The following is a 16718-nucleotide window of genomic DNA, read 5'->3' as shown; positions in this document are numbered from 1 at the left end:
TGCCCCATGCTACCACGAGTTAATGTCACCTGCTGGGTTTTGGAGCAGTTGTGGCTTTGGTCACTACCTGTGGCTCTGAAACAACGCATCAGTGCCTGTGCTGCTGTTCGTGGCTGTGCTACAGCTAAGCAAAGAAAGAGAAGAAATGCTGCTCTTTCAGGGAATTGCTTGGCTATGCAGGCCGAGGTACCTCACATGGAAATGTAATGTAAGGTACCTCCATGGCCAAGGACTTCTGAATGAGGTAAGCTCAATGAGATATCTGAATGCAAAACCATCCAGAGCTCTGACTCCTGGGTGCAACATTTTTCTGCACTTTTTCTGAGTCACCAAAAATTATTGGTGTTGCTCCTAGTTCTTGGCTGTCTCCCACACAGACCTTGGCCAGGTCCCACTTAGCTTTGCCTTGTCTCTTATAGAAGACTTGCACAGTGTAGATACTGCATGGTAGCACGTTAGAGCGTATATTACAGCCATTAAAGCTTTTTTTAAAGGAATATGGCTTGGTGCTTTTGGGATTTCGCTGGCCTTATCATGCTACTGATACATCGTCTTTTGCAGTCAGCGCTTTTCTTGCTCTTTCTTTGTTGAAGTGCATATGAAAATATGCCTTGGAAAATATTTTACATCTGAACCAGTTAATACAGCACCTTGGAGAGAAGGTGTCTGATGCAACAGAGTACAAATGAAGCCTCATTAAGCAGGAATTCAGTGATTCTACTGAATGCCCCAGCAATTAAATTTCATCTTGTTTCATATGCAGGTCAGGAGAGTTTGTGAAAGAGAATAGAGGAAGCAGAGCACTGTGGCTCTGTACTATGCAAATTAGTGTTAACATGGCATTTCATTTATTGTTAATGCATTGTTACACTGCTACTCATTGAAAAGAAACTGTGTGACAACTGGTAAGACTGATGACCCACTTGCTTATTTTTCCATCTGCGTTGGCAGCATTGCCTCTGAAGAGACCAGTGCCAAGATAAATCCTTTAAGGGGAAGATGCAGAGGTTTTTCTTCCTGCAGACAGGAGTGGAGTTGGATGCTGACTAAGAGCTGTCCTTCAGGCTGCAGTAGGCTGTAGCATTGCCTCTCTCTCTCTTTTGGGACAAGATGTGGCATGGCCACGTCCCTGTTACTAGAAGAGCCTTTTGTTTGGGCTCAAGCACCGGGTCCTTTTGAATCATGAGGAAGAAGCCTTCAGTCCCTGCTATTGCAAAGACCTGAGCTCCTGGGGCATGTAACAGGCACGCAAGGGATTCAGGGATGTTGATGTACTCTGCAGCCCCATCCACAGGCTCACACCTCTGCTCCCATGGGGCAGCTCCCTGCTGTCCTTTGGGCTGACTGCGCTCTGGGGTTGTGTCCTGTTCTTGAAGGGCTGCGGTGCCAGGTTCCTATTTTCTCTCGATGTCCAAAGGTCCATAACAGGGTATGTTTTCTCTCGTCTGTATTTTGATTAATGTGGTCTATGTGATGGAGCTTCCTTCACCTAAATTGCCTACCCACAGTGGGGAAGGGGGGTGCATACTGGCCAGCTGCTAACACAGACCCATCACTATTTTCATTCTTGGTGATATTAATAAAATAGAAAGAAGAAACAGCATTTCCGCTGAAGAGAGAGCACGAACAGGCCCTTCCAGGCAGCCACTGGTGCAGATATTGAAGTGCCAACTGCAGCCACCATGGATTCACTGTAAATTGGAGTGGTTTAATGACCTTAAAACTGGAAACCACTCCCATCACTGAAGAACTTGGACACTTACTTTCCCTACAGTTTTTTAGCTGTTAACAACTTCCTGTCATTCCAGTGCATTGATCAGTAAAAGCTGGGAAGATGGGAGCTATTAGGCATTTTGTTTCCCCCAGTGTCCTGGCATTGTTCTTGGTTTCTGTTTCTGCATGGTTCCTCCAATCATACACATGCTTGAGGATTTTACTGGTGTCCCAAGGCTGTGTGATACCAGCTAGCTAAATTGCTATATAAGATTTGAGGGGGGTAAAAAGTAAAACCAATTAGGAGCGTCCCCAAAAGGGGGTGTGTATTTTGCCCAGGAAAAGTGTTTAATCTGTACAATACAGCCATAGAAGTAGAGATAAATGGGAGAAATACGCTCTGTCTAGCTGAAAGTGTTGAACATGCTTTCAGATGCTGTGCAGGCAACTTGCAGAGCTCTGCTCCTTTTGGACTAGGTCATAAACTCCCACCTTGCTCTGGCAGGGCTGGTGTTTGTTGGTGGATCATTAACCTCCTGCTGCATTGCTTATTGCTATGTCTTGTCAAGCTCATCTCCATTTGGCTTAAAAAATCATCAGAAAGCTGAGATTCACTTTTGTTGGGATGACCTCTGCTAACAAGGTCCCTGAACGAGCTCTTTTGTATCATTAGAGCTGGCTGGGGAATAAAGGATCTTGTACTTTACTGCAGCCTATTTGTCTTCCACTGTTTCTCTTATAGCGCTGAAGTCCCCAACCCTGGAATGTCCTACTCTGATTACCCAGAAAAATGTGCAGGAACCATTTTATTGTGCTCTGGTGGTAGAGGGAATGGATGGGGGTCTTGGAAATACCTCTAGCAGCACTCTCTGTCTCGGTGCTCTGCATGTGTGCGTGCAGCAAGGGCTCTAATTGCCTGGTGGATGGGTCAATTTGTCTTTCAGTGTTCATTACCCGTAATAAATTAATGTTTGGGACTGGCTGGTGGAATTTGCACGTAAAGGAAAGAACAATCACAGACTTCTTCCTCTGGCTCCATTATTAAACTGTTTAAATACCCTTTTCCTTAAAGGTTTTTTTTTTTAAACTCATTCTCCATTCCCCTTAAAAATATGTTGATAAAACAGTGCAATGCATTTTGGGTTTCTGTATGAAAAACAGGGCATCTGCTTAGACCAGAGATGAGCTTTGCTGCAGGCCTGAGGCTGACATGCAGTTGTCTGGGGTTTCTAAATAAGCACAACTATGTAAAATTGGAGCAGATGAAATGGAGCAAACGTGTAGCCAGTGGAGAGCTGGGTAATCAGCTGTGAAGCCTCTTCCACCAAAAAAGTGATGATCTTCCTCTTGTCCCTCCTCCTCCCTGGAGTTCCCAGTAAAAACTGTCTTTCCCAGTAAGCCATCTGGAAGCACTGGGTCTGCTGTGCCAGAAACAAGCCTTGACAGAGGGTATGAGCAGGAAGAGCCCCAGCCCCAGGCAGACCCCTGATGTGCAGGCGTGTGTTATCAAATGGGAGAAGTAGGATGGGAAGAAAGAGATGGCAACGTAAAATCTTAATTTAACATCTGAATTTAAAAGAAGTAGGAAGAATCTGTGTCAGTCTCTTCTCAACCTTCCCTAACCCAAAGCAATTTCTGTTGCTAATAATATCATTTGGTATGCAGTTAGAACTTCGGCGTTTCTCTGCGCACTGTGAGAGCGCGTGGTTGGGTGTTTTTTCTCATCGTTTTCCTGTGGCTGACTGTTCATTACGTTCATTCAGCTGTCTTCAGAGAGTCTCCTGAGACTCCCTAATGTGGAGTGATGTAAGATTCTCTCCATGTTCTCCAGAACTCAGAGCATGTTCAGCGCTAAATGGTCCATTTCAGGATCTTGCTCGAGTGTTCCACAGCACTGTGACTTCTGACGAGGAAGCTTTTGAATGTGGTTAAATAAGTAATGGTTTAAATGGCAGAAACAAATACCTGTCAAGCATTGGACTAAATGATGGATATTCGGAACAGCCTGTGATCTTCCCTCTCCTGTCCTCCCTGTCTTGTTCGCATAAAAGTGTATTTTGTAAATGTAATTCCAACCAATTTAGGCCATGTAAGGTTTGCAGCATCGCTCCCACTGAGGTTCTGGGGGATTTGTAAGTTAGCTCTGAGGAAAGACATATAGGTTCAGGAGCAGGACGGTGTGTTGGGTACAAGAAATGCTGAACTAAGTGCTAGTACTTACCAGTGCATGTAAGGGCAGATACTCCTTACTTACAGCAAATGAATTTTACTCAAAGGTCAGCCTGTTCCTGAGAAAAGTAAATGGCCATTTCTCTAGACTGGTGACCTGTTGACTGGTATTACCACTTCAGTTGCATGGACAAGAACCAAGAGCCTGCATGGATGGATGTTTCCAGCAGGGACCACCCAGAAACTCTTTAACCATGGACTGCCCTCAGCCTCTGCTGTCTTTCCACTCAGCATTTTATACTGAAGGGGGGATCCAAGAAAGCATTCCCTACACTCTCTCTCCTGCTGGGATCAGAAGGAGATCAGAATATGCCAAGAAAGCAGAACTGAGATGTTTTTGTTTTCTTTTTTTTTTTCCTGTGAAAAGACTTTTTTAACATCCCACCTCCCCAAAATTATCTTCTTCTTGCAATGGGCACAATCTGTGGGTAAAACCCAGGCATTCTTAGGTGAGACTTGTAGGCAGATGATATTGCCAGAGAATTTTGGAATAGCTGCTAATTCTGAGCATGCAAGCTTAAAGTTTATGTAGAGAAGGTACAGACAATGCACAGACTGTTCCTGAAAAATCAAAGCTCTACATAGTGTTCCTTGAGTTCTTCACCACAGTTTAGGTTGATGTCTCATGCTCTTTTATGACACCTACATATTTTGATGCCAAAACATATGCTTCTGGGCTGCCTTATTTTACTGGGGTGTGTGTGGTGTATCCTTTCCCTTTGGCATTAGAAGCTCAAGCTGTTCACTTCAACTGGTTTTAATACAGCACCACCTGAAACATGAAGAAAGTGTTGCATTTGTGGATTTTGGCCAGAAACCATAGAGTAAACATCTTTATCCTCTCCAGGCTCCTGGTGTGCTGGTGTCTTGCCAGCCAGCTCAACAAATGCCACCAGCAGTTCTGGGCTTGAAATGCCCAAATGCTGCTTCATTTCCCCATCAGAGGAATGGGGCAGCTCCATTCAGTTCTCATCCACTAAAACAGGCAGCTTCAACTACATAGTAGACCCATCCTCTCATGCACTTTCTTAATGCAGCAGATATTCTGGGAAGAATTTTATGGTGGTATAAACACAAACAATTGTTTTTAGCTTTTCTTTAAAACATCATATTGGATATATCCATTTCATGGCAACCAAAGTAATGGGCTATTCTCAAATTAGCATCTTCTTCTAATTGTGGTGCAACTGGTGATGTTTTTTTTCCTTTAAGATGGAATTTCTCTGCAGCAAAAGCATTAAGAGCTGTATGAAAAGATTTCTAATTATAAATTTTGCCTCAATTACTAATTAAGTCTATTGTCAGACTGAACAGCTTCTTAAAAACAAATTATGGACCAAAATATCTCTTTTGTAAGTAGTTTTTTATTAGTTAGTAATTTTATTGCTTTTGTATAAGTTGTCTGTGCATGAAACAGCTGAGTTTGAACCACAATAGAGATGCTGCTTCATTTCAATCTGAGCAAGAACCCTGGCATTCGGCTGAAACCCAGTTCTCCTCCTCCACACAGAGTTAGAGTTCCCAGGTCTGTAAAAATTTTCTGCTGGCATGTTCAGATGAGTTCAGGCCCTTTCGATTTATCCTGTTTTGTTTCCTAAGGAAGCAAGACTTAACCTTGCTGCCTCTCTATGAGCTTCCTTCTAAATTTGTAACCTCTTGGCCACTTTCACACAAATCTAATAGCAGTCCCAAACATGACTGGATCCTCATACAAAAGTGTAGATGGCTTTTGTACTTTGGACCATGATTGTCTCTTCACTGTTTGTGGGTATAATCTTGCTGTTATAGATGACACCAGTTCCCAAGGGAATAGAGTGACTGTGGAGAACACTGCCATGGGCTGGTTGCTACAGTCAGTTTGCATCTCACAGCTTGCCTGAGAAGGGGACCTGCATGGTGCTGGAGGCAGGATCCAACCCTGTGTACCCTGCAGACAGACTTACTGACCCACAGCCAGGGCAGTGGCATCCCCTTGCATGCTCTGTATCTTCAACATGAATCAGCCTGCTTTGTCTTCTATTTTAATAGCAAAAGAAGCAGACACTGGTTCATTACAACCATTTCTTAGAGGCTAATGCCCTATCCCCACCCACAGTGCAGGACCAGCAGTTTTGGAGGGAGCCATTCAGCATCCTCTCCTGGAGGGCCAGACTCCCCGTGACCAGCTGGTTCCCATCATTGCCCCCAAAGTCTCCCCTCACCCAAATCGTAGCACAGCACTTGCATACATTTTGCCCGTGCTGGTTCCTCTGTTGAGAAACCCTTCCTAAGAAAGGGTTAAACCGAGTTTTCAGCAAATGCTGTAGGCAGGACACAGGACTGCAGCCTCATACTCCTTTACGAGCATTGTGTGTGTGTGTGTTTGGGAGGCAGGGTAATACTTTGACAGCAGCTTGACATTGCCTTGAAAGGTGCTGGAGGCTCTGCAAGCACTTGCCAAGAGGGGGTGGGGGAGAGGAAAGTGTGTCAGGCAATACTGCAGTCGCAGCCTCTTCTTGCGTTCAGCCCCGTTGCTGCTGCTGCTGCTGCTGCAACTCGGGGCCGGAGCGCGGCTCCGCTGCCGCCCAAGTTGTGCCGCTGGTGCGGAGCGCGGGGGCAGCGGTGCCTCCGCCGCAGCACCGCCTTCCTCCGGTTTATGCTTTTTTTTTTTATTCCCCCACCCCCCCGTCGCCTGAAATCCCCGTGAAAGCCACCGAAGGGTTCTGGCAGGAAGGGGCCAGCACATCTCCATGGGATGATGCCCGCTCTCCACCGGTGGAATACCGCCGGGAATGAAGTGCACGCTCGACATTTGCTGCATCTGCCGGAGCGTCAGGGTTCGGTGGCTGCCTCCCCTTCAACCAGCTGTTCCGATTAATCACTGCGCTTCCAACTTTTGCTTTGCAATGCCTGATGGCCAGCGGAGTCGAGAGAACTAGCACGGCATTTTTAGGACCCTATAAAAAAACCCCAAAGCCCATATCCTTCATTTTCCTATTTCTGCACAGGATTGGCGAGTCACACGTTAAACATCCGTGTAAAGACGTTTCTGTCTAAAGGATTGCCACATTTTTGAGTCCTCGCAAACTGGAGTGCCCAGGACAATTCCTGCCTGGTCTTGCTGCCGTGGAGTGAGGGAGCAGCGTGTGCGCTGCAGCCGCACTCGGCGGCGAGAGGCAGCCCGAGAGTGAGCCCAGGCTGGCTGGGAAAGGATTCCAGCGCGGGCAGGGAGAGAGAACGGAGCGGCTGTTACGATTAGTTGAATGATTTGATAGATAACAGCAGACATGCTTTGTGGACTGAAAAAGGATTTGCAGTCAGACTTTGGTGAGTGAGCCTGTCTGTATTTTCCTCCTCCCCTTCTCCAGTAGTTTACTTTTGTTTAATCTGATTTCCTTTTAACTGCCTTTAATATCATTAGCAGTTTTATGTGCTACTTTGAAACTGTTTTGCAAATTCAAAACCATTGCATACAAACTTAATTGCTTTGATTTGCAAAATATATCTCTGCTTGTCTGTAAAGAATTTCTCTCTGTGACCACTGGAGAGTACCCTTCAGGCTGGCTTCCCGTTCTCCAGCTGGAAGATTGGCAGACACAGGGGCTGTTCTTAAGGCACCTCAGATATTGCAGAGCCTTTACGGTTGCTTTGGCTTTTTAAAAAGCAAAATCTACATGTAGCTCTTCTGTTTTCCAAGATCAGTGTGTGAATGGGCTGGGCATTCAGCAGTGGTGAATAGGGGCCTGGGAGGGGAAGATGGGGGTAAGGGACTCTGCTGAATGTGGTGGGATCACTGCCATCGCCCCACCTCCAGTGTAATCCACTATTACCTTGTCTAATAAATATTTCATGCTAGAAATCTGCCATTTCAATGAGCTGCTAAACCCTGTTTAGATAAGTTGGGCGAGCAGTTCACTATTACCGTGGAGTATAAAAAAATCTATTTAATTTCTGGAAAAGAGAGAGTAAAGGAGTGTAGAAGGGCACCTTTACAAAGGGCACAGACATCAAATCCTGGCCCCAGTCTTTCCAGGAGGAACAGGCTCTGATATTTCTAACAGGGTGCAATATTCAGGTACTTTGTTGCATGCTACAGCTCTGCTTGTTGCAGCTGAATGTACTGCATGCAGCTTGCTCTTCTGCTCTGAAGCAAGTGTTTCCTTTCTGAAAGCAGACACTGGGGTTGGAAATACAGAGGAAACTTATGGTTTCTGAATCATTTTACACTGTTTGAAGTGATGTAGTGAGACTGTCATCTCCTTGGCCTCTAGATGCCCTAAAGCATGAACCTAACTTTAGAAAATTGTTTTCCCTCTCTAAATCTGAGGGCTAAAATGAACCAGGTGTAAAGCAGCTTGGCCTGGCTGTGTTGCCTAATCCCATGGATGGTGACTAGATGCTATGTCCACCTACCGTTCCAGCACAGCAAGGAGCATTTTGGAGGCTGGGGCTTATTTTGAAGCTGCCTGAGACACGGTAATGAGTCCTGGTAGGCAGAGGGAGCCTGGGTGCGTGATTTAACAGGGCAGGAATGCAGCCGTTCCATGAAAAGATCAAAAGACAACTTGGCGGGAGCTCCCCATTGCTCTTGGGGCTCAGCCATAAGCTGGGCCCCTGGCTCCGAGGTGGCTGACACTGACTGTGCTGGAGGGGTCTCCTGGATGCCACCAGCCACAGACAGGGTCATTCATGCAGCTCCTCCAACATGTCACCAGAGACATCTGGTGCTTCCAGATCACTGTACTGCTGCAAACAGTGATGTTGTCTGGGTGTTGGGTGATCAAATGAGAAATATTCCTGATGTCAGCCCCAAACCTTTCTTGAGACCCTTGGGTCAGTACTGTGTCGTGTACAAGGGAATGGTGCAGTCACTGAGTGGGTAAGGAAGCCTTCTTCACCCTGGTGTCAGACCCTCACAGCTTGTGCTGGTGGTGCTCCTGAGGACCAAGCCCATGATTTCATCACCCAGGAGGTACTGTCTTCTTCAGCACCCCACAGGTGAGGCCATCCATTGCACCAGCCACAGAGCAAAGACAGAGAGGGATGGGCAACCATCTAGTTCCATGTCTGCCATCCCTGTTCTTATTTGTTATTTTAGTGCACAGAAAAGAGCTTTGAGGGGGATTGATTACAACACATTGGGTTTGGCTTTGCTGACACATTAAGGGAGCTCTCTTTTGGCCACTCAGCTGATTTGGTAATGTGTTTTTTCTCCTGATACCTGGCTTGTTCATGAGACTCATCTCTTCATCTGGAAATCATCTGGAATGGAAGCAGTGAAGTTAATTGCTATCTTATCACTCATTTTAGCATTGTGAGTGTGATAGGCAAAACCAGATGGATTGTTTAAAGAAGCATCCAGACATTTCAAAAGTGCTTTCTGGGCCCACCATCATTAGGGCCTTGGTGATTTCTTTTCTCTCCTTCAGCCACTCTCAAAAGTTTTTTGATGGGGCAATTTAATAATACAGAACTTTTGTCTGTCCTTCAGAATGGAAGGGTCAGAAAATGCAAACTAGCTGTGATGTTTTAAGGAAGGTGGGGGAAGTGTTTTTCATCTGGTTAGACCAAGACTGTGTGTGGCTCTGCTGATGGAGGTGATAGTGTGTTTCCACAAGAACTCTTCCAATTTTGCCATTGAAGGACTTCCCTGAAATGCTTCGTGGCCTTTCTGAAGTCCGGGAACACCATCTATGTTTTGCTCTAGCAAACTTCAGTTAGTCCTTACTGCAGGATCACTGCAGGAGTGGGCAGGGTGACAGAGCTTATTGAATCTCCTTTGTGCTGCTCCAAGTGACCAGCTGAGGATCCTGCTGCAAATCAGCCCAAGTGGTTTACTGAAGACAGCACAGGTAACTTCAGAAAACCCTTTGTCTTTCAGGTGTATGCATTTGGGTAGCTTAATTGTTTTTTATTTTTTAAAGTATGTTTTGTATGGAAGGCAAAGGAAAAGTAAAGGTAGTAGATGAGGCTGTTCAGTGCTTTTCTGTTTGGGTTTGTTGATTGGTTTTAGTTGTGGGGTTTTTTGTTGCCGTTAGAAGCCATGCTTTTAGGGTGAGATGGACTCTCTGCAGACCAAGGAAAACAGTGTGAATTTCCTGTCCCTTCTTCCAGACCAGCAAACTACACCCTTTATTTGCAGGGTGGGAACATCCAGGAATAGAGACTTGTTAATAGATCTCTGTCCCTTCCTGCTTGTTGTTTTTCAGGGGATCAGCTCCTCTGTTCTCTCTCTGTTTTCCAAATAGGCAGGGGGGAGAAATAGAGAAAAACATGCCTGAAAGGAATAGAAAACTAATGTGAGGAGCTAGAATAAGACAGGAGGAAATCTTCATAGATAAATCTCCTAGGGAGAAAGATTTTATCTTTCTTATTGGAGAATTTATCACAATAGTGCTATTTAATATAACTCCTGCTCATCAAGCTGCTTACGTCACTTGTCAGCTTTGCCTCAGTTGCAGCAAAATGAAAGATTAAGAGAAAAACTATCTGGGGTGTGCGTACCAAGACAAACATCTCTGGGTCTGAATCAATGATCTTAATTTCCTTGAGCCAAAATTGGGCAGAGAGAGTTTGTCTGGGCTGTTCCTCTCGCCTGAGCCAGTATAGGCCATGCCTATGTTACCATCTGGGAACACCACATCAGCTCAAGTTAATTCAATAGACTGAAATATTAAGGAAAAGCTTTGTGCATCTGCAATTTTGGTGCTGTTGCTTCCTCTCCTAACACAGATGACAGATTACTCCTTCCCTCTGTGCATCACAATTCCGAACGTCTCAGTAATAACACTTTCTTTCTCCTCCCTCTCTTCTCTTTAGCATAGAAAACTCATCCCTCACCTCAGTTTCAGAAGTTGTGACCTTCTAGATGTCTGACCAGCCTACACTGATTCAATCTGAATGAAGTCCAGCTGGATCACATTTTTACTGAGCTGCGGTACCCAAATCTGGGCACTGCATTCAAGATTAGGCTTCTGTCAGTGCTGAGTAAAATGAAATGATGGTTTCACAGATCCTGCAGACTATACCCACCTTACTTGTACCAGGGTATTAGCTTTCCTTGCATATGACGTGGCACTGTGGAATTACGTTTGGTTTGCAGTCCACAGTATCTGAAGAGTCTTTCCTAACTGTCAGTTTGATAGTTTTTCCCCATTCTTCATTCATGAGATTGTCCCTGCCCAGGTCTGATAGCTTGTGTGCACCTCTACTGAATTGTACATCTGTTTTTTCAAACGTGTATGAATCATTCTGTATCTAAAATTTACTTCCCACCCTGCTTCCAGTCCCTCATACCTGGAGTAAACTTAATGGACTGTCAATAAACTTAATAAGATCAATCTCTCTGCAAACATCCAGGTCACTTAGTGTGTAAGTGTGTACCAGACTGGGGAAGGGCCCACGCAGAACTTTGTTTAATACATCTGTCCCTTCTGATTGTGAACAACCGAAGAATTTTCTCAGTGTGTGGTTTTCCAATCAGTTTTGCATACACTTCATAATCATCTGTATCCTGCTTCCCAAACATACTTATAAAAATAGCACATGAAACAGTGTCAGAAGCATTTCTAAAATTGAGATATAACAACTTGCATTTTCTGTCTATCCAGAAATGTTGCTCTCTCATGGCAAGAAATTGAGTGGGCATGACTTACTTGTGGTAGATCCAAGTTTCCAGTTAGTCCTCCTCATCTGGTGTTAGCAGCTCACATACAGATGTTCAGTTCCAGGATCTGAAAGGGAAGGCGATGGATTTGTCATTATCTTGCCCCTACTCTGATAGCAAATGTTTTCTTTTCTGTTTTTCAAATTGAACATTGCATTTTGTTCCTCAGCCTCGTGGTGTCTTACCCATCCTTCATAAGGTCTTAAGGATACCTGCTGATGGCTTTAGGACTTTGATGACCAGGTCTTTAAAGTTTTGTTGACTAAACTCTTAAGTATAAATGAGCTGATCTATGCAGTCAAAATGAATTATTGCTCTTTTCTAGAGATGACCTGTTCCACCAAAATTGCTTTTTATAGAAGAAAAAAGACTAAAGTAATATCCTACAATGAATTATTTTTTTATTTCTCCTGTATGGAGGTTACAGAGGTTTTCATCTTAAAAGGTTGTGCTCATGACATCATATTAGTACAGATTTGTTAGGAGAAGGGTGTTTTTCAGTGCAAAGGCCAGACAGATTTCATACAGATGTCTGTTCATAGAGTCAGTTGAACAAATGCTATTGAGATTTTCTCTCCAGCACTAACTATTGGAGTCCAGTGTCCAGCGCAGACATTAATTTCCTTGCCAACCTGCTTAAGAAAATCTCATTACTGCTGGAAGAGTTGCACTCTGGCTTTGAGAGACCCATAGAAGGGGACTGAATTTCATGTGGTGTTTTAAGCCTTGCTCTTGACTTTATGTTCAGGTTCATTATTCTTTATAATGTTTATTCTGTTTTGTTAATCCACAGAAGCCAAGAGTAACTGCACTGCCAAAGTGTTTGCATATGTTAGGGCATATAGGATTTCATTTATTTTGAAAATGGACTGTTAAAATGGATTGTGTGTGGGTGCCAATGTTTATTGCTTGTGATAACTCAAGGATGGAAATCCTATGCAATTTTACTCAGAAGGTCAGAAAAAGTTATTGGGCAACTCGGAGGTAAGGGTGCCTCTGCTTTTCTGTGTAGGCATGTGTAGGTGTTGCAAATTAAAGAAACAATTGAAGCTAACAAGTAATAATAATCAGAAAGAAGTGTTGATGCAGAGCTGGAGGAGAGAAAGTAGAGCAAAAATAAATATTTAGCAACATTCATCAATTGACAATTGAATGCTACCAGGCATAAGAACATTTAAGGCTCTTTTCAGCTGTCGGTTCAGCTACTGCATAATTTTTAGCAAGTGAGTAATCCCATCAGGGTAGGCATGGTCTTAAGCCTTGATAGGATAGGGCCCCCAGGTCATTGTACGGCTGTCTATTCAAGGTGGCAGAATACGGTTTCAAGACAAGCGTGCCTGTGTGGGCGTTAGGAAATTCTGCTTCTGTGACAGTCTGACTGCCAGTCTACCTCTGATTTTTTTTTCTTATAATATTATTATTATTCTGTTTGTAACAAAAAAAATATTACTAACTGAGCTTGATGTTCTTAGCTGCCAAGTTTATTAATCTGCGGATTTACAGATCAGTCTGGTAACTTGAAATGTGCAAAATCACACAGGATGAAGAGTTTCTCTCCCTCCATTCGTAACAATTGCCACCCCCGATTTTTTTTATTTCAATGAAAGTATTTTTTTTTCCTTTGACCGTGTGTTTTTGTTCAAGGATCTGATAATTACATGCTTGGGGATGATGGCTTTTCAAAAGCATCTTTCCCAGCGATTTTCAACTGGAGATGTGGATAAAAATATCTCCCCAATTTTTTAACAGAAATGTTTTCAGTAATGTGTAATTATGAGCTCTGCCTTCATTCAATTCATCCTGGAAGAATTTGCTTCACAGGAAAATTTGTTTCCTAGCTGCTGTAGATGCCAGCATAGTTGGCAGCTGCAGGTTTTGTGGGGAGGAGGGAAAAGAAAGGCCCAGAAATTAAAATTACTGTGAAGTAAATTGATCTCAACACCTGGAAACCATGAAAAGATGGAATCTCATACTTTTTTGTTTAATCATTGTTAAACTGCTTTGCATGTCAGTCCCAAAATGGCCCTGTAAATTATTTAGTGTAGCTGGGAGAGGAAGAGATGATCCACTTAATCACGCCTCATAACTGATCTGTTTCTTATTGTGCAGGTTCGTGAAATCATGTTAGCAAGGTGGAAAGAGTTGTGGTTTTCTTCCCAGCAGTACTCTAACTTCTAACCTCAATATATAACTAACACTCATGTGGTTTGTTGTAATGAAGCTTGAAGTTAGGAACTGGCTCAGGTTTGGGGAGAACAGTGTTGATGAGAAGGGCTGTGGAGTAGTTACAAAGAACATCAATGTGTTTTTTGTTCTGGGAGGCAAGAACTTCTGCTGGTAAGAGTAAGATCTGGCTCCCTGCTGCCCAGGTGTGTGGATAAAAACAGGATTTGCTGCATTCTTCTGCTTCATTGCATCCTCATCTTCCCCAAAGGAGTGATGTAGGTCTCTGATCTGGTATGTGCTTCTGTTTTGGAGGTTATGTGCCAAGTTGTTTGCAGATATTGAGCAAATTGACTTGCTTGATACCCTGAATAATTCTTCCCTCCCAACTTCTGTCTGTCCTCAGAGCTCTCTGTGCCTGGGGAGCCCAGAGGTCCAGCACACCCATCCTCTGCCCTGTGGGAGCTCTTACCCCAGGCTGAGAGGGTGGGATGGCACTGCTCCAGTCAGCAGCTTTTCCCAGCCAAATAGCTGAGCTAAGTCATGAATCTGCTCCTGTGTCTTTGAGAAACCATGTGCACGACTGTACAAATGATGAAAGTCTGAGCCAAACCTCTAACAGTCCCCACTGTTGTGCCATCAGCCTTGGTGGAGTTGTCCCAGCAGTGCATCTGCTTCTCCATGAGATCTCAGTGGAGATACCCTCCTTGCCCACTCTGGGCATGATGGCTGATCCGTACGGGGTCCTTACTGCAGTGAACAGTTCAGCCTGAAATGTGAGGGACGTGGCCTGCTCCTGCCCTGGTGATTTACAGAGGATAATTTCATTGTGGAATGTGGTGCTGTTTGGGTAGGATTAAACTCTTGGCATAAGATGAAGGTATGCGTTTTGCTAAAGGTCTTTTTTTCAGTAATGTGATGCATTTCCCATATAACCTACTGTGTAAACAGATCATGTTCCTTCCTGCCATGAGTCGCTGTGCTCTGTTGCTCGTGCTGCCAGAGTGCCTTGAACCTGCAGCCCCGGGAGCAGGGGGGCATCTCGGGGCACATTCTCGGCAGGTTCACCCTCAGCTGACCCCTCTGCAGCACATAATGAAGCCATGTGTGCGTGTGAGTGTGAGGTAGGAAGGGACTAGATGGGGTCCTGGGGTAGAACCACAAAGATATACCTGAAATCTCAGGAAATCAGTGGGAAGATGCTCAGGTGTGTATAGATCTGGATCAGACAGCCCAGGTGACTTGTAAACTCCCAGGTGACCTGTGGAGTTAAAATCAGGGTGAAGTTAGAAGAGCGCTGAAACAGAGGGTACATGGCTCATTTCTTCCTATTTTGCACCAAAATCAGGTGTCCATGGCTCCCTTGCCTGTCCCTGCTATTCCCTACTCCTTGCTGCTGTAGCTGGGCTATGCAAGGTGACTGCTGCCATCAGGGTGGTGGCAAATATCACTCAGCTCCCAATTGGCTGCGGAGGCAGTCGGGATACCTGCTGTGATTTGTGAGGCTGGGCAAGAGGCATGAGGCAACAGAGAAAATGTTGTTATTCTTAGTAATAATAACTTTAAAAAAGAATCAAAGCAACTCCTCTTCCCCCTCGTGTTTCAGTTTACCCCCAGCCTCCCCACTCAAGCGAGCTTGGCAGAGGCACCCCATCACTTAGAGGTGGAATAAGCATTCACCTTGCAGGAATTGGAGAACAAAACGTTTGGAAGCTGTGGTGGAGGCAGGCAAGTGGAGCTCCGCTGGCTTTCCCTGCTTTCTAAAGGTCCTTTTATCATTCAGCAGCCGGCTCGAGCAGCACCATGAGCTATAATAGGCAATTAGCTCCTGGCAGATTTATGTGACACCGCGTTTTATAAGCAAACAATTATGTGTGTTTAGTCATTAAATGGATCTCCTGTATCTAATGTTCACAGAGACAATCTCTTCCTTCTCGTCTCCCTGAGCACACACTCAGCTCTCTTGCACCAGTATGGCCCCATAGACATCCATACTTTTGCAAAAGTGGTGGAAATGTACCATTGGCAGCTGCCTTTGGTTCTGGCCTGCAGTGGCAAGAGGTAAGCACTTGGCAATATCTGGTCTCAGAGGCATCCAGACTCCATCTGGAGGTTAGCACGATGGGAACAGGAGATACCTGGTGTGAGGATGTCTCCCTACAATCCTGAGGATCACTGATGAGGTGGGGGGCTGGGCAGGCACTTGCACAGCACCCTGCTGAGTGCTTGTATCCAAGTGGTTGCAGCGTTCTCCAGACTTCCAGAGGTTTGAAAAGTAGTCAGTTTTAGTATTCATAGTTAATTTTAGATATACCTGCGCATGCTGCTCTTCCACACATCTATTACACACTCGACAGAACCTGCTGGCTTTAATTTTTATTAGCACAAGCCTTGTTAAATCAAAATTAAGTGGGTATTTGGGAAGCATAATGTGAAGCATTACATTTAATGGTCTGTGTTCCTGTGTGGAGAAGGGCTGTCACATACGTCTCCTCTCTTCCCAAGACTCTGCGGTCTTTAGCTACACCTGAATTTTCCCCAGGTTTATCGCTGCTTCCCATCCTCTCTAAGCTGTAAAATTCCCAGCTGCGACCTTTCAGGTGTGTGCTGCATCTTTTCAGACATCTGCCCTTGTTTTGGTATAAACGTGCCTGGCCTCGGGTTGCGGTGCGTGAGGAGAAGGCAGGTTTGGGGTGCAGGTGGAGCTGTGCTGCTGGGGCTGCTCAACCCAGCCCCGGGAGAGCTTCTCCTCACCCTGTCTCACCCAGGTTTGACTTGACCCCCTCCCTTGTTCAAAGGGGAGCAAGTATCTGCCTAGGGCAATGCAAAAATGGTTTTTCCTCAGTCCTTGGCATGAGTCTGCCATGAGCCAGTCCCTCTGGATTTTGTGATGACTGGGAAAGCTTGGGCACTCACCAGACCTTGAGTGCTGTTTTAACCAGTGCCTCCGTTCCCCAACCTGTGGCTC

General features: G+C 44.9%; 1 protein-coding gene across 7 annotated transcripts in view; it reads left to right on the top strand.

Annotated features, from left to right (window-relative positions):
• Positions 1-16718, top strand: part of GRIP2 (glutamate receptor interacting protein 2) — a 279768-nt gene that overhangs the window by 189668 nt on the left and 73382 nt on the right. The window contains exon 1 of one of the 7 annotated variants that reach the window (XM_027700694.1): positions 7145-7248. The exons of the other annotated variants lie outside the window; for them this stretch is intronic. Coding sequence (XP_027556495.1) covers positions 7209-7248 — 40 coding nt within the window. The 5' untranslated portion in view covers positions 7145-7208. Of the gene's footprint in view, positions 1-7144; positions 7249-16718 lie in introns of those variants that run through there. 7 annotated transcript variants of the gene reach the window in all.

The sequence above is a fragment of the Neopelma chrysocephalum genome, unplaced genomic scaffold, assembly GCF_003984885.1.
Source record: "Neopelma chrysocephalum unplaced genomic scaffold, ASM398488v2 Primary Assembly neopelma1_147, whole genome shotgun sequence".
Lineage (NCBI taxonomy): Eukaryota > Metazoa > Chordata > Aves > Passeriformes > Pipridae > Neopelma > Neopelma chrysocephalum.
Note: the sequence above shows the minus strand (reverse complement) of the source record. Positions and strands in the feature narration are given on the sequence as shown.